The sequence below is a fragment of the Nycticebus coucang genome, chromosome 6 (genome assembly GCF_027406575.1).
Source record: "Nycticebus coucang isolate mNycCou1 chromosome 6, mNycCou1.pri, whole genome shotgun sequence".
In the NCBI taxonomy this organism is placed as follows: domain Eukaryota; kingdom Metazoa; phylum Chordata; class Mammalia; order Primates; family Lorisidae; genus Nycticebus; species Nycticebus coucang.
The window spans coordinates 9,519,020-9,539,821 of NC_069785.1; the positions used below are offsets into that span (position 1 = coordinate 9,519,020).

At 38.7% G+C, this 20,802-nt stretch overlaps 1 protein-coding gene across 3 annotated transcripts in view; it reads left to right on the forward strand.

Moving 5' to 3' along the window:
• Window positions 1-20,802, forward strand: part of MDGA2 (MAM domain containing glycosylphosphatidylinositol anchor 2) — an 838,509-nt gene that overhangs the window by 506,844 nt on the left and 310,863 nt on the right. For all 3 annotated transcript variants that reach the window (XM_053595463.1, XM_053595464.1, XM_053595465.1), the window contains one exon: window positions 16,449-16,718. In XM_053595463.1, coding sequence (XP_053451438.1) covers window positions 16,449-16,718 — 270 coding nt within the window. The remainder of the gene's footprint in view (window positions 1-16,448; window positions 16,719-20,802) is intronic.

Below are 20,802 nucleotides of genomic sequence, written 5' to 3' on the forward strand. Positions count from 1 at the left end.
AAAGAAAGAAACACTTGTCCACCCTTGGTAGGACTGCCAACTAGTACAGCCCCCCTGGGGAGTAGTATGCAGACAGCTCAAAAAACTAAAAGTACACCTGCCATCTGATCTAGCAACCTCACTACTGTGTATTTACACAAAGGAAAAAAAGACATTATATAAAAAAGAGATGATGCTTGCACTTGAGTATTTATTGTAACACAATTGACAACTGCAAAGATGTGGAAACAACCTATGAGCATTTATTGATGCGTTCATCAATACCAGAATGAATTAATAAAACATGGTATGGGTGACCACTCAGCCATTGAACCGATGGTGATCTGCTCTGTTTTCTAACAACTTGAATGGACCTGGAGACTCTTCTTCCAAGTGAAGCATCACAAGAATGGAAAATCAAAGCCCACACGTACCCAGTACTAAATAGGAACTAATCAATTAACATGATGTGCACTTGAGAAACTGAAACTCGGTGGAAATCCAGTGGGGAGGAGGGGTTGGGTAAATTCACACCTAACGAGCATAGTGTACACTTTCTGGGTGAAGGACACACTTTACCTTTGACTTGAAATATACAAAAGCAAGTTGTGGTTACCAAAATGTATGTATGCTCATAATATTCTGAAATAAAAATAAGTAAATTGAAAAAAACAAAACCGAAAAAAAGATTTTAAAATCCTCATTGGTTTGCATTGCACTTCTCATTAAATTTGCAAAAAACAAGGGTCTGTAATAGCCCCTATCGTGGGGAATAGCGTATCCAGTTCATTGCTCTAAAGCAGTGATTTTCAACTGGTGTGGGCTGTGGCACACTGCTGCGCTGTGAGAGGCTCTTAAGTGTGCCACAAAAGTTTTAAAGATCATTTATTAAATTATGTTCAAAAGAAGTTCGAAGCTCAGTAGGTATATTCTTTTTTTTTTTACTTTTTTTTTTTTGATCAATATAATTTAAGTGTGCCATAGATGTTTAACTATAGGTTCAAGTGTGCCACGAGATAAAAACAAGTTGAGAAACACTGGTCCACAGACTTCAGGAGAGAGGAAGGCTGGTGGGCTGGGAGGAGCGGCCAGGCGCAGCCTCAGAGACGCGACAGCATCATTGCTGGACTGCTCATTGCAGTGCGGCATGTAGCTTTGTTCTGCTCCTGTGGTTATTTCCAAAGCATCCTAGTGATTTTACTCTTTTCTTCAATTTCTGGTTCCTGCAAAGTCAGTCTGTTTTAAGAATCACCTGTTTAGTTTTTTGTTTTTTTTTTCATAGCAGCAGAATACTCATCTGGCTGTTGACTCATTAGTATAGAAAATAGCCATGGCTGATGGCTGGGCAGTGGGCTTTAGTTTGTGTTTTGAAGGACTTTTCTTTCTGCCAGCTCCTTTTAGCCACTTGGTGTTAGTTGCTACCTGGTTCTACTTGAGCATTTATTTTGTGGACTGCATTCTTCAATCACACACTCTGCAGTGACTCTGCCCTAAAGTCAGTAGTATTGATTTTTGATAGATACACAGTGACTCAGGAATTTGCTGATTTTAACCTGTTCTAATGATACCAATTGCTCTGATTTGACAAGAACGGAAATTATCAAGAAACCAGGTGTAGAATTTTTGTTATAACTAGGTGTGGCAGGTGTATGAAACTGCTCTTTATTTTTAGGTTGGCATGACAACATTGTGCTCAAGCAAGCAAGGCAGGATTTTCAGTTAGCCAACCAGAGAAATACTGGGTAGTGTTCTGTTCTATCTCTGGTCTCTAACAAATGTCAGCAAAGCCAATTTTATTTGTTTTACTGACAAAAATTGTAGTTCCAAAATGGACAAATAGAGTAAACTTTACATAGTTTGATTTAATAGGTAACAATAGATGGGTATCAAATGGAAATTAAAATACATTTTTTCCCAAGATAAAGAGAACAAAAGTTAGGCACAAAAGAAAGGAAATGAACAAAAATGTGGGTAAACAAGAGTATACTATGGACTCTTCTTAGATTTCTCTGGCAATGATTCTAAGACAAGTGCCTACCTAGGGAAAAAATGAGGCCAAGTTCCTGCTGTTCTTTTTATGTCTTTCTAATTCTCTTGATGAGGACTATTTAATAAAGTCCTGCCTCATGGCATGTTGTATTTAAATTTAGCTCAGTCTGATGAAAACTATAATATTCGTGGGATTTGTTTTCATTTTGTAGTCATCAGTAAAAACCAACAGGATGTGATATTCGTATGGAATTATGGTACTATGAACAGAATATAGATATAACACTTCAAGGAACCTAAAAATTCTCTATGTCCTCATCTAAACATTGTGTGTTTAAGCAAAGTGCTAAATGTGAATAGAAAAGCATTTTTATATAGAGAGAGATCCACGCCGTTAAAGAATATGTGATATGGGTCTAATTATCTAGTCCCGGGGAGTCACTAGACAAGGGACTACATATGCATATGAAGAAGTTGGGAAACAAAAAATAATTGGTCTGCCAAGGTATTAAAGTAGCTCATCCATCAGATCAAAAGGGGAATTGTGGTTTTACTAAAATCTGTAATGAAAATACCAGAACTAGAACATGTAAGCTGTATTTTCTGTAGCCCTGAGAAATATAGTCTTGACAGGACATTGCAGGCATGCATCTCTTAGTGTATGGAGGAAGCAAATTCAGAGATAATCCAATGTTTTATCTCTCAATTTAAAATAGCATTCAAAAGGTTTTATTGCCTTTTAATCTTTCTTTTAGCAATATTCTATTTTGTGCAGCTTATTTAGTTCCTTTACGTATCTTATTCAAAAATAAATATCTCTCTTATCAAGCTGAGCCATTGTCCTCTAACATGGTAACAATGTATCCAAATGTGCTCTGGGTGTGAAATCCCAGGATAATAAATGTGGTTAAGTAGTTAGATTTGACTTTTTTTGAAAATCGATCTCTAATAAGAGTATTAAGCAGCAGCTAGTACTTATAAGTGAAAAGAGTGACACCTATGAAAATGACAATGGTTTAAAATCATTTTTTTTCCATTGTAAAACCACTATTTTACGGCTTTGTAATTCAGTACAGTAAATTGTCTCCTACCCACAAAACTTGGAAACAAATCCCTCTATCTGGCAGATTTGTTTATTTTTTTTTTAAATGTGCTTTAAATGTGTTTTTATTACAGTAAGAACTCTTAGAAATTGACATTCTTTATAATTTCAATGTGGTTTTTTTTTGTTGTTTATTTGTTTGTTTTGTCTAATAACTCTGGCTAGGACTGTGCTAGTGTGGTGAAAAGAAGTGGTAAATGCAGGCAGCTCCTTTCTCTCCCCCAGATCTGAGTGAAACTCAGTGTTTCAACATTGAGTATGGTGCTGCCTGTGGGCTTTTCAGATAGCCTTCTGCGCGTTGAGCTAATTTTCTATTATTGCTCATTTTTCACAGTTTTTTCATGAAAGGGTGCTGAATTTTGTCACATGCTTTTTACGTATCTATTAAAGCAATCATGTGATCTTTATCCTGCTAATGTGGTGTGTAACAGTAATTTTTTCACGTTGAAGGACAAATTTACTTATAACAAATGATGCTTTGAATCTTTTTCTGTTTCTTCCTCCGCCCTTTTTATTTAATTAACTATGGAAAAGGCATGTTAATTAATCTAAATAGAAAAGTAAACAATACTTACTGTATCTGTGCCAGAAGGGAAAACATCTCACATAAACATATAAAACCAAATCTATATATTTCTATGGTTTCTTAGATTAGGACTTAGTTTATTGAGGCCCCTTCACCTCCCAGAATTAGACCCCTCATTCTGACGTCTTCAACATACACGTATCCATTAAAGGCTACAGCAGCAATGCTAGCCAATATTGCAGGAATATCTGGTAAGATTTGTAGTCTAAATGACACTGGATTGTGACCTAATTCAAACTATCGAAATAAGATATTCTGTTTTGTAAAACTATTTCTAGAATTAGAAGTATTTGACCAGTGTAATATTTGACCATAGAAAGTATTACTGTCTAGTAATTTGTATGCTTTGATTTTATGTCCTTTAGCTTAGCAGTGTATTTAGCAAATGCTCATCACCCTTTTTTCCCCTTTGTCAACTTTTTATATTTTACAACAAGCCTTAAAAGCATTGGCTTTTCCTCTCTCTCTCTGTCTTTTTCTCTCTCTTTCTCCTCCCCCTTTCTCTTCTCCCTTACTTTCTGCCCTTTTCTTTTTTCATTTCCCTTTTTTTTTTATTTGAATAAACTTATTACTATTCTACATTCAAATTCCTTCATCTTAGGCCTTTCAACTTAGTCCATTAACTGCTCCTATTTCCAGACTGTGCTGCAGATCTGGTTGGGCAGAGAGCAGGAGCCAGAAGGAGTCGGCTGTCTCCATCCCCTCCAGGCTCTTTTCTGGAGAACTATGTAATCTCTATACCTCAAAATCGTCCTCTGCTTACTGTCATCGAAATGCATGTGTGCATTGTTTCTTTTCTTGCTTTATTAAACTGTCTTACCTAATCTGGCCTTTGGAGAGTGAGAATTGAAACACAGGGAAGCTGGGTTACTATTACTCTTCCTGTCCCCATCACCGTTCTATACTTTAGTGTTCTCCACTCTTCTCTAACTGACAGATTGCTCTCCATTTTCCTGTGTGATCCTTTTCATGTTTATTTTTTTCCTGCTTACCCTGAAAACTAACAATTTGCATCACTGAGCCCATTCGAGTTGGGTATAGATTAAGTACAAACACATCCTGGCAGGTCCTCTTCCATAAACACTTTGGAATGTAGGATTTGAAATGGTGACTTATGTGGTTCACCAATCTTTTTCAACTTCTATTCTGGACAGTAGATATTTCTGTAATTCTGACTAGCAACCCAAGTTTGTTTTCATTCTAGCTAATATTTTTTATAATATGATAGTTGGTGTCAGTGTTAGAGAGGTGGCACTAATTCTTCTGCCATAAACACCATCAAGAATTTAATTGAACATGGAAACTATGAGATTTACTTCACTCTAGAGTGTGACTATATTACTCTATACCAGTGACTTTCAACTTTTTTTTTTTTTAGAGACAGAGTCTCACTCTATCACCCTCAGTAGAGTGCTGTGCTGTCGCAGCTCACAGCAACCTCCAGCTCTTGGGCTTAGGTGACTCTCTTGCCTCAGCCTCCTGAGTAGGTGGGATTACAGGCGCCTGCCACAATGCCCAGTTATCTTTTTGTTGTTGTTACAGTTTGGCCAGGGCCGGGTTTGAACCTGCCACCCTCGGTATATGGGGCTGGCGCCCTACTCACTGAGCCACAGGCACCGCCCAGACTTTCAACCTTTTTTATCTCAAGGCACACTTGAACCTAGTTAAATTTCCACGGCACACTTAAATTATGTTGATCAAAAATATAGTGAGAAGAGAATATACTTATTATGCTTTTAACTTCTTTCAAAATAATTTAATTGAATACTAACCAATAATTTAATTGATTATTTAAAAAATTTACAGCACGCTGGTTGAAAGTCACTACTCTGCATCATCACTACTGTACGTTAGAATCCCAGATCCACCTTCACTAGCTATGTAACTTTCGGCAAGTTATCTAAGCCATTTCTGAACTATTTCTCATCTTAGTCATAATTGACATAAAGTAATAATAGCATTCATCTCATACAATTAAAGGGGTTAATATATGTAAAGCTTATGGGGATGGCCTGGTACATATCAAGGAATATAATTGTCTCCATCTAATTGTAAACTCCACACAGGAAGGATCTTTGTCCTTTAAATGTCCAATGCCTGGTACAGTTAGTACTTAGTAAATATAAGTAGAATTAGTGACGTTTCTTAAAATAGAACATAAGTATATCCCTCAATTAGTAATCAATTTATATTGTTGTGATCACTGACCTTGCTAGTTAAGCTCCTGGTATGATTGTATTCCGTGTTATACATGTATCGTGGAGCCAATTTAGACATCTGAGGTACCTGAGCGAGCACAGGTGTGTCACAGATTAGGCCACTTGTGCCCAGGGGTTTCCTTAATCTTGGTAAGAACTTACTCTAAGCAATCTCTAGAAATTATCTAAGAGATTTCCTCATCGTTAGAGGAGAAGACGGAGGCCTGGCAGAGTTAAATGTCCTCAGCATTATTCTTAAAGTTTGATGACTATGAACAAAGTTTAGCCAAAATTACTGTAAAATGAAGTGACAGAATCACAAGGAGGTTCAGAGTATGAGACTGAAGTGAAGTATCCCCAGGATGGATATTGAAAAGGAAAACTAATCTTCATCAGGCAAAATCTCTTTTCCAGTTGCAGCATACCTCCCCTTACACTACAAACTGAAAAAGTGAAAAGTGGAGCTGTGAGTTCTATCCCAGCTAGAGGTCTCAGGCTACCCCGTTGTCTGCTCTGCTGTTACACATCCCTCTCACGAGAGAGCTGTAAACCTTGACGGACCTGATAAATCCATATTGAATATCTACATATTGGTCCTATTATGAAAAAGGGCACATGCCCTTTATTTCGGTTCTAGTGTCGCAATTTGGCTTAATTACATGGTTTATTAATAGCAACGTTAAGTAGTGGAACAGAACAAAGAACTAATTAGAAAGGAGTGTAAATAATATGCTGTATTTACTTTTATGAGTAGCACAATAATTTTGGATGGGTAAGTTCTTACCATCTCCTTGTTAGTAATGTAAAACATAGTTAAGTCCAAATGGATTGAATAGTGAAAGAATTCTCGGGTTCCTCCGTAGGATTTTTCAATAAATGGTTCATGAAATCCTGAGTCATCCATCACATTCTTTCACACTGGTTTTTTAAATTAGATTTATGATGAATAGTTGGGACGGGTTCTGATGGAGTTTCTATTTGTTATTTTTTTAACTAAACATTTTTTTATTCACTAGGACTTTATTGAGCTCCAAATTCCTTGTCCGATCCTCTGCTGAGTACTGGTGGTACAAAGTAGAGAAATACTAACTTTTTCGCCCTGATGTCCTCTTCTCACAGTGAAAGAGTAAAGGCAGCCGTTTTAATGGAGGGGTTCTTACAGGAAAAGCTATGCTCATATAAAAGAGGAAGCAACTCAGCTGACCTGGATAAAAGCTGGAAATTTTGATCAAGAGTTTACATTGTTACTTGAGCATGGTAAATTATCTGATGACTGCTTTACTGGGAGTGAGGTCTAGACAGAAGAGATAGAAAGTTCATGATTTGCTGCTCTTGTGATTAAGATATCTATGGTCTAATACTGCTCTTAAAATTCTGGTGTTCTCCATGAAGAACGAGAGGATGTCATGGATAGCACATCTCTTGGTTGGAAGTGGTTAGCTTGGACTTGCCCTTTGGAGTGATGCCCTCTAGGTGTCCGCTCCTGAAGATGAATGCTCAGTTTTTTATAAATTTAAATGAGAACAAGATTGCCCAGACCTCACCTGCTGGAAAGGACAGTAGAGACTGTTGCCCCAAGGCAGGAGATGTGTGGTGCTACAGATTTTCCTCCTCAAGTCATTCCAGTGTTTGTGATAACCTTTCACACTGTTAGGTAGTAGATCCCCAACTATTGGAATAGCTTATGGACTATGCTAATCTCCTTGGCTCTGTCAACTTTTGCTCGCCTTAGAACATAAATTCTATTTCCAGCTTTTCTCTTTATCTTGTTTAATAATTAGATTCAAATGTAAGTGTCACTTCTTATATTTATTTATTTATTTTTTTTGTAGAGACAGAGTCTCACTTTATGGCCCTCGGTAGAGTGCCGTGGCATCACACAGCTCACAGCAACCTCCAACTCCTGGGCTAAGCGATTCTCTTGCCTCAGCCTCCCGAGTAGCTGGGACTTCAGGCGCCCACCACAATGCCCAGCTATTTTTTGGTTGCAGTTCAGCCGGGGCCGGGTTTGAACCTGCCACCCTCGGTATATGGGGCCGGCGCCTTAACGACTGAGCCACAGGCGCCGCCCAGTCTCAGTTCCCTGAAGAATGAATCTTTAGGTAGCTTTCTTTACTTGCTCTCTCTGATGACATAGATGTCTTGGTTAAGGATCACACATGCGCATGACTTCAGAGACACTGCAGGTGATGGAACCAATAAACTCTGTGAAGACCGTGAGAGTGACAGGGAGAGGGCTGGTTCCCTTCTTGTCAAGCTGTAAGCTTCTGAGTGCAGGATTCTGTTGCTGTGTTCTTTGCTGATACGTCACAGGGGACTATTCCAGAGGCTGATACACAGTAGATGCTCTAGAAAGACATCCTGAATAGATGAATAGAGAGAGTGTATTGTACTAGGGAGAACAAACCGTACCTAAAGGCATTTGTTCACTGACAATAATAATAACAGAGACTACACCAGGCCAACAAAACTCATCCAGGGACTCTCTGCTTCAGGACTCATGGTCCTATGAATTAGGTCTCTTGAAAAACACTTCCATGCAATTTTCGGTGAAAGAGCACTTTGTCCTTAATCATGTCCAAAAATATTTCCCCTGCACATTCTAAAATAATGAAAACGCCATGTTGGCTTCAATATTTGTAGCAAAAATTCTCTCCTGCATTAAAAATGATTTATGAAAACTATTGCAAATATCGCCTCATATCCTGAAGCATCGTTTTTAATAGAATTTTCCAGTATGATGTCATTCTTGAGCTTTGTGAAAATCAATCAGTGTGTGAATGATAGCATTTGAATAATAACCCCCAACTAAATGGGTGTATTATTTTCAGTTTTCAAATCGACTTCTAATATATTTTCTCATCTTTATTTTCTCAAATATTCACTGCTACTTCTATTTCAGTGAAATATTAATACATGTTGAAATGGATTACAATGAAATGTGTAAAGCGCAGTGATCCCTTCTCCCAGTGAAATGACGAGTCTTCTAAGGGAAGCATTTTTCTCTTCCTGGAGTCTGTAGGCAGGGGTTACACATGCCTCTCCACACACAAGCTAGACTGGGTTTGCATAGCATCTGTTAAACATTTGATGATTTTAAAAATGTAGGATCATGGAACAGAAGTAGACAGTGAAGGGTATGTTTTAACTTGCTGTCTGCTTCACACTGTGCTCCCATGCATTTTATGTTGTACCGTTCCCTGTTTTTCCTTTGTTTTTTAATCTTTCTCATGTTGTTTCCATGTAGCCAATCACTGATTATTGAATTTACTGGAAACAGTGTCCTGGAGACATGGTGAGTGGCTGGCCTTTTCCTCCCACTCTGACCTAGAGCTTGCTGCCATTTTTTTTTGGATTCCGTGTTCTATATCCTGTCTGAGGACTTTCTCTGAATGTAGGAATCTGTTCAGCCAGAGCATGAGATTGGGAAGTTGTGGCACACAGAATAATCCTCAGTTAATGCAGGACTGGAGTTGGTGGATAAACCCTCTGGCTGATTACCTTGTTCTTCAGAGAGAGAGTTCTCGGCACCTGCTACTTGGTCTCTCGGGGGTTCCCAGCAGCAAGGCGTTGACCACAGTGATAACTTGCTTATTAGTACCCCTCTTCTGGGTTTGCTTCCTTCCCTGTCACTCTTCTCGGCTCCTTAAACATGTTTCCTGTGATCTCAGCCCAAATGAAGAGCTGGGTCAGAGCCTGCTTTGGGGAGGATTCAAACTATGCAAATAGTATCCTGGATGAGCATGTCTTAAATTGGAATTAACTTTATTCTTTTATGTTTCTCATCCTTAATGATCTTCCTTATTAATTAGGTTACTTTGTAATTTTTCAGATTACTTTCATTCCAACAACAAAAAAAAAGTCTCTAAGTTGAGTTTGAATATCTCGAATTCAAGGCAAATGGCTACTTAATGAGTAGTCAACTGCTTCATATCCATTTAATCAAAATCTAGATGGACATCTAGACTCTTTGTTTTAGAATTAAAAGCCCCAGATCTATAGAAGGCCAAAGTCTATAAGAATATAAGATGTAGTTTGTTTTCAGGTTTTTAAAATCATGTGTATTTTCATGTTTACCTATTATGAGAAGTAGCAGGGGAAACAGAACACTCACAAAGTCGCCGGCCTCCACTGAAAGGGCGTTCTCTTTGACACAATGTACTGTCACGAAGCCCAAATTAAATCTTTGCATCCCACACCCGGAAGATCTTATGAGGAACTGTTTCATTAAACTTTCTAGTGGGCAAGAATCCCAGTATACAAACTCAGGTTTGAAAGAAATATAGTTTTCTTTATTATTTCATAATTCAATTTTACTTCACTTTCAACCCCCTATTCTGCCATAATTTCAGAACTTTTCTTTCTGTCAATTTGGAGTTTCCATTTTGTGTAAATTCTGTTGTGCCAAGGCCCGGAGCTTATAATCTGAACCCTTGTATAGGGGATAGGCGGATATTTCCTGAGCCCTCTCTCATTGCTGTTGTCCTGACACAAGGTTCTGACTGGCCACCTGCTCTTTCCATTCGCCATAGCCAGGAGCTGTTTCCCTGGGACGAGGATTCTTTTCCATCATTGAACTATATCCTTGTCTGTCTCGACAATCATGCTCAGTGATCTCAAATGGAAAGAGTGATACCGATCCTTGCTGCTCTTGAATATCCAAACGTTTGGGATTTGGTGTGGACATCAAGAGGCCTGTTATCCCTCTCTTGGGCCCAGTGAAGTATCTGTTACTCAGTCCAAGAAAACTTTTCTTTTTTGTGTACCAAAAGAGGTGCTGAAGGGGATATGAGAAGAATTCCCTTTCTCAGAGATGTTTTCTAATATATTTATTCTCTATATTGCAGTGACTGAAGTTCTCTTAAAGGTTTATAATTTCGTAAAATGGAAACCACAGGTTTTCTCTCCCCTCCCCTCCCTTCCTCTCCACTTCTCTCTCTTCCGCTCTCTTACTTTCTTATCATTTTCCCTCATCCTTTCTCTCCCAGGACCATTAATGTCTGTCTGTCCATCTGTCCATCCACCTGTCTGTCTGTCCGTCCGTCCATCCATCCATCCATTCCCACAGAATGCATCCAGCATTCCAGAGCTGATTTTGAACAAGAGAGTCCCACTTCCATGACAACTGCTGTGGTGACCTCTGCCTTCCATCATTAAACGCTGGTGGACACCAGTCTGAAAGTCAGCCTGGTATTGCAGCTATTTTCAAGCACTGTGTACACAGAGAAGGTTTACAGCTGGTGGAGTAAAATTACTTTTATGTAATTTGAGCCATGTTTTGACAGTAACTGTAAACATTGTTAAAACAATCCATGATTTTGTAAATGTTTTACCTAATTGAAAGGATTTCCTTTGTTCACTTTGTATGTATCACGTTTTTCTAATTTTTCATCTTAGTTTGGTGTAAGCATTTCAAATACAAATTTCATGCTGCCCCATGCAGTGTTTTTCTTGTCCCATTTTTATCCGTTATGTTGGAATTTTTTATTACTTATAAATGAGCTAAATTTAATAATCTGTCTCATATGTTGCTGTGCTGTGAAGAATGAATGGACATTTAGGTTTTGTAATTATTTCAGAACAGAGAGCTTTTCTCATGGTAATAAGGAAATGCATGTGCTGTGTGGCCTTCCATGTTGAACCTTGCATAGCAAAGGGCAGTTCACCCAGTGTCTTGAATTTGGGCTTCCTTCATGTCCTATATCCCTACAAAAGTGGAGAAGATGCAGCTTATAATGGATGGACTCAGCGTGGTAGGACAGTTTTAGGAAACTGTGAAAAAATAGCATTTACCTGCATGGTACGTGATAAAGTTTTTCTCCATGAAAATTCTGAATCTTGAAAAAAAAATAGTTTCAGTATACAAGTATTAATATTATAAAACAAAAAAGTTTAATTATATCTTTTCAAAGTGTACAGATGTATTTAAAATAAAGTAAAAATGGTCTTAAAATATTTCTGCCATATCCCATCAGGATAATTGCACGTTATAGTAACCACATATTTTATCCTTACTCATTTATTAATTTTCCCTTACTCATATTTATTAAGCACTCACTAATTTCCAAGCCCTAGGTCAGGCTATGATGGTAATATAAACAATGACAAAAAACAAAACAAAACAAAACACCTATTCAGTGCGTATTTTATATTAGCTATGATTGCAAGGACTTTACCCATGTTAAATCTCCTCAGTGCTATAAGATCATTATAATTGTTTTCCTCTTTTTAACAAAGAAATTGAGGCACTGAGAAAAGAAAGATTTTGCCCAAGTTCACATAGTTTATTAAGTGGCAGAGTCAGGTGTCTTTCTCCAGAACCACTGACCTTACTGTGGACTTCACAGAATGCAACCACAATACTTAACCTCTGACTGAACGGCCATAGTGTTAGCCTGGCTGATATTATACAGTGTGATATGAAAGTGGAAAATGTGGACGCTTGAAAGTCTCTAAGAACAAAGTGACCAACCTGGAGTGTTTTACATTAATCTTTATGTAGCACCAATTAGCAAATGATCCATCCAATAGGAAATGTTTTATTTAAATTTTTTTTTTTTTTTTTTTTTGCAGTTTTTGGCCAGGGCTGGGTTTGAACCCACCACCTCTGGTATATGGGGTCAGCATTCTACTCCTTTGAGCCACAGACACCGCTCTATTTAAAATATTTTTAAGGGTGGCGCCTGTGGCTCAGTCGGTGGGGTGCTGGCCCCATATACCGAGGGTGACGGGTTCAGGCCCAGCCCCGGCCAAACTGCAACCGAAAAATAGCCAGGTGTTGTGGCGGGCACCTGTAGTCCCAGCTACTCGGGAGGCTGAGGCAAGAGAATCGCTTAAGCCCGGGAGTTGGAGGTTGCTGTGAGCTGTGTGAGGCCACGGCACTCTACCGAGGGCCATAAAGTGAGACTCTGTCTCTACAAAAAAAAAAAAAAAAAAAAAAATATTTTTAAGAATATGCAGAAATACTTTGATGTTTTTTCTATTTTTTTTCTCTAGGACATGATTTATATTTTAGCTTGCTAAATCCTAATGTCTTGATGGTCCTTAAGCAAAGCTTTATAGTTTAAAAAAAAAGTAATATTTAAGGAACTGAAATCCAGATGCTAGAACAAATATAACAATGATTTTAACTATTTTGAGGGAGAATTTAAAGCTAGAAAATTTTGGTACTAAAATACATATGAATATTCATAAAGTCTTGAAATTGTTAGTCTTTTGTGGTCTCCTTGGGCTATTTTTAATTTCAGGTATAATCAGAGTAAATAAATACCATTAACAGTAAAACTAACATGGATGACACTATGTTTTCAGCTGAAATGTGGAAAAGGAAAAAATTTTTAATAAGACTATGAATATAGTTCCACAATGAGTGATAATTAAAACAGTGATCCTACTGTTATACGTATAGTCCTAAGTGAGCTTTGAAATTTTCTTGAACTTTTTTCTTTAAACAGTGTCCAATACAAACAATGCATCCTTACACAAATCAATTTTAGGGACATGTATTTCTTGACTGAATGCCACCGCTGTGTGTTCCTGCCATCGAAATATGTGCTATTAGTGGTCTTTAGGCCTGGGGACTTTTAATTTGACTAAAATGTGATATAAAACAAATTAACCTTTGTAAATATAATGTACATGTTAGTACCTCTATAATTATGTTTGAACCAAATACTTTTGTAAGATTATGCTGTTTACTTCATGTTGGGCTTTACTTCCTGTACCTCTCCATAACATATTAATAATTATCATATCTAGTTTTGGAATATTTAACTAGCAACACCTTCTATCCATTTAACGACATCAAATAATTCTTTGAGATACCATTTTTTCTTTCCTGTGACTTTTGCATGCTATTTTCTTTTTAAAAAAGATTTCAGAATATTGTGGGAGTCTTAAATGTTAGTTACATGAATTGCTTTTGTACACTGAGTCAAAGTTATAAATGCTTCCGTCACCTGGATAGCATCATCGTACCCATTAGTTGTGAACTTATACCTTCCCTTCTCTCTCCTCCCACCTGTTTGCCTCCCACTGAGTTTTACTACCAAATGTGCACGTGGATGTCGATTGGTTCCTTCCAGTTTAATAGTGAGTAGATGTGGCATTTGTTTTTCCATTCTTGTGACACTTCATTTAGAAGAACGGTCTCCAGTGCTGTCCAGGTCGTTATAAAGGGTGTTAGTTGCCACTTTTCGTGACTGAGTAGTAAGTACTCACCAGTGTACACATACCATGCTTTGTTCATCCACTAATGTATTGATGGGCACTTGAGTTGTTTCCACATCTTTGAAATTGTTAATTTAACTGTCTGTATCTTTTTGATAAAAATGACTCTTTTTTTCCTTCAGGTAAAAACCCAATAGTGAGATTGCTCTATCTCATGCTACTATCTCCATATGACTTTCCATACAAGGGGTGCCAGTGTACAGTCCCAACGACAGTATATAAGTGATCCTTTCTTTCCACATCTATACTAGCATCTGTTTAGGGATTTTTTTTTTTTTTGATAGAAGTGATTCTCACTGGAGTGAAGTGATACCTCACTGCAGTATTATTTGCATTTCCCTGATGCTTAGAGACAGTGAGCATTTTTTTTACATATTTATTGGCCGTTATGTTCTTTTGAAAAGCTTCTGTTCATGTCTTTTGTCCATTTTGTTATGGCGTTGTTTGATTTTTTTTCTTGCTGAGAGGGCCTGAATAGCAAAAACAATATTAAGCAAAAAAGACAAATTAGGAGGCATCACCTTACCAGACTTCAAACTATACTACGAGGCTATAGTAACTAAAACAGAATGGCACTGACAGAAAAACAGAGATATAGGGGAGTACATTAGAACTGGATACCCAGATTTAATACCGTCCTCATATTGCTATCTGATCTTTGACAAAACACACAATAAAATTGAGTAGAACAGATAAAAGACTGAAAACAGGGTCTGCATCTCCCACCTCCCACAGAAAACAATTCAATGGAAAATAGACTTAAACCTAAGGCATGAAACAATAATAATTCTAAAGGAAAACATTGGAAAAACTCTTATAGACATCAGCCTAGACAAAGAATTTGTGAAGAAGACCCCCAGGACAATCACCGCAACAACAAAATTATCAGATGGGAACTGATTGAATTAAAACGCTTCTGTACAGCTCAGGAAACAATCAATAGAATAGTAACCTGTTCATCTTATACATCCCATAACGGGCCGACAACCAGCATCTATAAAGAGCTCATGCATATTATTTCCATGATGTACATTTCCCAAAGGGTTTTTAGCCATAAATCTTTATAATTTAATGGCAAGACCTGAGAAGGGATAATATTATATGATACTTAAAATGTTTTCATATTATTTAGAATAATACAGTGACATCTGAAAAGGCCCTGAATGGAGAGGCGCCTCGTGTCTCCCCCCTGCACCCTTGACGTGGAATTCTTTTCTTCATTCCTTTTCTTTCTTTCTTTCTTTTTTTTAAGAGGCAGGCAATATTGAACCACACAAGAAATCTCACTTTTATTCTGAGAAAACATTCTCCAACTATAAGCTAAAGTTAGTATCTGAAAAAGTCACACAGCAGAATTGAACCGTTTGAGTATTTCTAATATGGATTGATTTCATACAAAGCAGCTCTAACTTTCACATAAAGTATTTCTGAAAGTGTGGACTCAGATGTCAGTAGAGTGCATTTCTCATCTTTATTTAGGGATACATAATTTAGGATGGCCCTGCAGTGTAAGCGGGAAAACAATGCTGTATGTGAATATAGTTTTTTTTTTTTTGTAGTTTCTATTTTGAGTGTTTGGTGAAAAGGCTATCACATAGCATCTCCCACTGATTGGATGTTTACTTTGGTGTTTTTTAACCTGAAAGCTTGCGATGGACTTATTTTCGCTGGAAGATGACTATACCCCAAACATGAGAGCAGCGGCAGGTGTGATTTGACGGCTACGTTTGTGCTTTCGTGTGTTTGTTTCCTATGTTTTAAAGCAGTGTTTATGAGAACTCACTGCCCAGACCGTGTGACTCAAGAGATTAGAGATGAAGTATGAGCTCTGCATTTAAATCAGATCATTTTGTTGTTCAAGAGCAAAAATTAGAATCATGCAATAGTATGAGACAAGATGACCTGTGCTTTTTTCTGTTTGGTTGTGTTCGGTTGAGAAAACTCATCATCTCACTTGACATACATTCAAAAATGAAATCAGCGACTATTTTTACCATGGAAAACAAGGTCTAAATTGCTATGCTATTTATACTGGGAATCACAGAAACAAAAGATGATCACCCACATTAAAAGAGAAAGGGATATTTTGTTTTAAAACATGAGTCACTTTTGTCATTCAAATTTCATAATCTAGGGAAACAAAATTTGAATCCCGCCCTTCATGTGTAAAATGCTTAATGTAATGGCATATTTTATACTCTTTAATTAACATCTGAAGCCGTTAAATCTTGTTTAAACTTGAATGATCCAGTATGATTTAGGCTAAAGAGAACAGCAGTTCACTTTGTTTGAATGAATGAACACTGTTGAACTCTGGTTGGGGCATATCTAATGAGGTGCACATTCTTCTGTTTATGTCTTTTAGCATCTCCGTCAATTAAACTCTTGGTGGATGATCCTATAGTTGTAAATCCTGGAGAGGCCATAACATTAGTGTGTGTTACGACAGGAGGGGAGCCCACGCCTTCTCTCACCTGGGTCAGGTCCTTTGGGACTCTGCCTGAAAAGACTGTTTTGAATGGAGGCACATTGACCATACCTGCCATCACCTCAGATGATGCTGGTATTTATAGCTGCATCGCCAATAACAATGTGGGAAACCCTGCCAAAAAGTCCACAAACATCATTGTAAGAGGTAAGTTTGCCTAAAAATGTTGTGACACAGATTTCCGGGTTAGATAGGCTATCAAAAAATCAAATAATGTTTGATATAAAACTGTATCCTCAAATATTGCATGCATACATACAATACAAAGAAAATTATCTACGGATAATGATAGTGTTCATTTTATAAGTAGAACCTAAAATCCTAAATCTTAATAACAATGTTTTATATTTGAATTAAATTGTTGCATAATATATTCTTAATGATGCTATTATATACTTTTGTAATAGGTTCCCAGTTAATTAAATTATTAAATGAAAAATGAAGCATAGAGCATAAGACATAGTTCAACAGATTCTATGTTAGTTCAGGATTTTAGTAAATTTATCAAGTTCATGTTTAATATGCATTTATTAAATCCCTGTTACAACTAGATCTTTAAAATGTGAGGCTACACAGAGTTCTATAAAGTATTACACTATATTTAAGGACTCCACTTTCAGAGAGTAGAAATGATGGCAGGTTATGAGGGAAGCAAAACATAACTGAATGTATCGGGATAAACATTTGTGATTTTGTGAAAATAGGTTGTTATTATCCAAATTATTAAAAATATATTACTATTGAAAGAGCTTTGAAAATTTGTTTATGCCTTGGTTTTCTTCTAAGCCACATGTCACCCATTAGCTTATATAAAAAGGAAATAAAAGCAAAATAAATTGATTGGACTGTTCCTAAAACTTCATGCTCAGAGCCTAACTTCTAAATCAGTCTTCACCCCAGCGTCTTTCATGACCACTGTTTGCTACTCAGCATTGTCTTTGTGTCACCAAGAACATTCATAATTCAGAATTATGAAGAAATGTTATATTTGAAGTTTTTGTCCAAATCAGGTCATCACTTCCGTTCCCAGCCAATAGCAGCTATGACAGGCCGTTAAATGTTAAGATGCATTCTGGTTGCAGAAATGTTAAAATGTTAAAATAAAGATAGATTTTAGAATCCATGAAATGTGCTCTTCATTTCAATTGTTTAAGAACTTCTGCTGGACAGCTACCATATTCCAGGACTCAACACATGTAAGGGATGGATGAGAGTATGGGTGAAGATCAATGTGAGATCCCACCCCAAAGGAGTTTGGTTACAGTCCTGTAAGGAAGATAGACATATAAAGGAAACAGGAAATATCTGGAAATAAATTTATAAGATAGGATTCACAATGGAAGCATTCAACCCTCCTATTTCAAATACAGTGGAACTTCTGTAAGTTGACCACCCAAGGACTGTAACAAACTGGTCAACACTCAGAGGTGGTTAAGATGGGGAGGTGGTCAGCTGTGGAGTTTCTGTGTATCTGTGTGATGAAATGGAACTCCTCCTAAGGCTTTTTCTCTGTGAGCAACCAATTCTGCTTTCTCCGTAACCTAAATTTTTTTAAAAGAAGGAGAAGAAACAAAAACATGACAGTCGCCAATAATTGTTTTATCTCTACTTTTTGTTTTCTTTTTAATATGCTTGCTTTCCCAAGTACCATGGCATAATCTATTACGTCTTCCTACAGTGATGGTGAACTAGCAGAGCATTGCAGCACCTTCCCTCAGTCTCATGAATACAATGTAGAATATTCTCTGCAGTGATGGTGAGCTAGCGGAGCCCGGCAGCACCTTCCCTCAGTCTCATGAATACAATGTAGAATATTCTCTGCAGTGATGGTGAGCTAGTGGAGCCCGGCAGCACCTTCCCTCAGTCTCATGAATACAATGTAGAATATTCTCTGCAGTGATGGTGAGCTAGTGGAGCCCGGCAGCACCTTCCCTCAGTCTCATGAATACAATGTAGAATATTCTCTGCAGTGATGGTGAGCTAGTGGAGCCCGGCAGCACCTTCCCTCAGTCTCATGAATACAATGTAGAATATTCTCTGCAGTGATGGTGAGCTAGTGGAGCCCGGCAGCACCTTCTCTCAGTCTCATGAATACAATGTAGAATATTCTCTGCAGTGATGGTGAGCTAGTGGAGCCCGGCAGCACCTTCCCTCAGTCTCATGTATACAATGTAGAATATTCTCTGCAGTGATGGTGAGCTAGTGGAGCCCGGCAGAACCTTCCCTCAGTCTCATGAATACAATGTAGAATATTCTCTGTAGTGATGGTGAGCTAGTGGTGCACCGCAGCACCTTCCCTCAGTCTCATGAATACAATGTAGAATATTCTCTGCAGTGATGGTGAGCTAGTGGAGCCCGGCAGCACCTTCCCTCAGTCTCATGAATACAATGTAGAATATTCTCTGCAGTGATGGTGAGCTAGCGGAGCCCGGCAGCACCTTCCCTCAGGTCTCATGAATACAATGTAGAATATTCTCTGCAGTGATGGTGAGCTAGTGGAGCCCGGCAGCACTTTCCCTCAGTCTCATGAATACAATGTAGAATATTCTCTGCAGTGATGGTGAGCTAGTGGAGCCCGGCAGCACCTTCCCTCAGTCTCATGAGTACAATGTAGAATATTCTCTGCAGTGATGGTGAGCTAGTGGAGCCCGGCAGCACCTTCCCTCAGTCTCATGAGTACAATGTAGAATATTCTCTGCAGTGATGGTGAGCTAGCGGAGCCCGGCAGCACCTTCCCTCAGTCTCATGAATACAATGTAGAATATTCTCTGCAGTGATGGTCAGCTAGCGGAGCACGGCAGCACCTTCCCTCAGTCTCATGAATACAATGTAGAATATTCTCTGCAGTGATGGTGAGCTAGCGGAGCCCGGCAGCACCTTCCCTCAGTCTCATGAATACAATGTAGAATATTCTCTGCAGTGATGGTGAGCTAGTGGAGCCCGGCAGCACCTTCCCTCAGTCTCATGAATACAATGTAGAATATTCTCTGCAGTGATGGTGAGCTAGTGGAGCCCGGCAGCACCTTCCCTCAGTCTCATGAATACAATGTAGAATATTCTCTGCAGTGATGGTGAGCTAGTGGAGCACGGTAGCACCTTCCCTCAGTCTCATGAATACAATGTAGAATATTCTCTGCAGTGATGGTGAGCTAGTGGTGCACCGCAGCACCTTCCCTCAGTCTCATGAATACAATGTAGAATATTCTCTGCAGTGATGGTGAGCTAGTGGAGCACGGCAGCACCTTCCCTCAGTCTCATGAATACAATGTAGAATATTCTCTGCAGTGATGGTGGGCTAGTGGAGCCCGGCAGCACCTTCCCTCAGTCTCATGAATACAATGTAGAATATTCTCTGCAGTGATGGTGGGCTAGTGGAGCCCGGCAGCACCTTCCCTCAGTCTCATGAATACAATGTAGAATATTCTCTGCAGTGATGGTGAGCTAGTGGAGCCCGGCAGCACCTTCCCTCAGTCTCATGAATACAATGTAGAATATTCTCTGCAGTGATGGTGAGCTAGTGGTGCACCGCAGCACCTTCCCACAGTCTCATGAATACAATGTAGAATATTCTCTGCAGTGATGGTGAGCTAGTGGAGCACGGCAGCACCTTCCCTCAGTCTCATGAATACAATGTAGAAAATTCTCTGCAGTGATGGTGAGCTAGTGGAGCCCGGCAGCACCTTCCCTCAGTCTCATGAATACAATGTAGAAAATTCTCTGCAGTGATGGTGAGCTAGTGGAGCCCGGCAGCACCTTCCCTCAGTCTCATGAATACAATGTAGAATATTCTCTGCAGTGATGGTGAGCTAGCGGAGCCCGGCAGCACCTTCCCTCAGTCTCATGAATACAATGTAGAATATTCTCTGCAGTGATGGTGAGCTAGTGGAGCCCGGCAGCACCTTCCCTCAGTCTCATGAATACAATGTAGAATATTCTCTGCAGTGATGGTGAGCTAGTGGAGCCCGGCAGCACCTTCCCTCAGTCTCATGAATACAATGTAGAATATTCTCTGCAGTGATGGTGAGCTAGTGGAGCCCGGCAGCACCTTCCCTCAGTCTCATGAATACAATGTAGAATATTCTCTGCAGTGATGGTGAGCTAGTGGAGCCCGGCAGCACCTTCCCTCAGTCTCATGAATACAATGTAGAATATTCTCTGCAGTGATGGTGAGCTAGTGGAGCCCGGCAGCACCTTCCCTCAGTCTCATGTATACAATGTAGAATATTCTCTG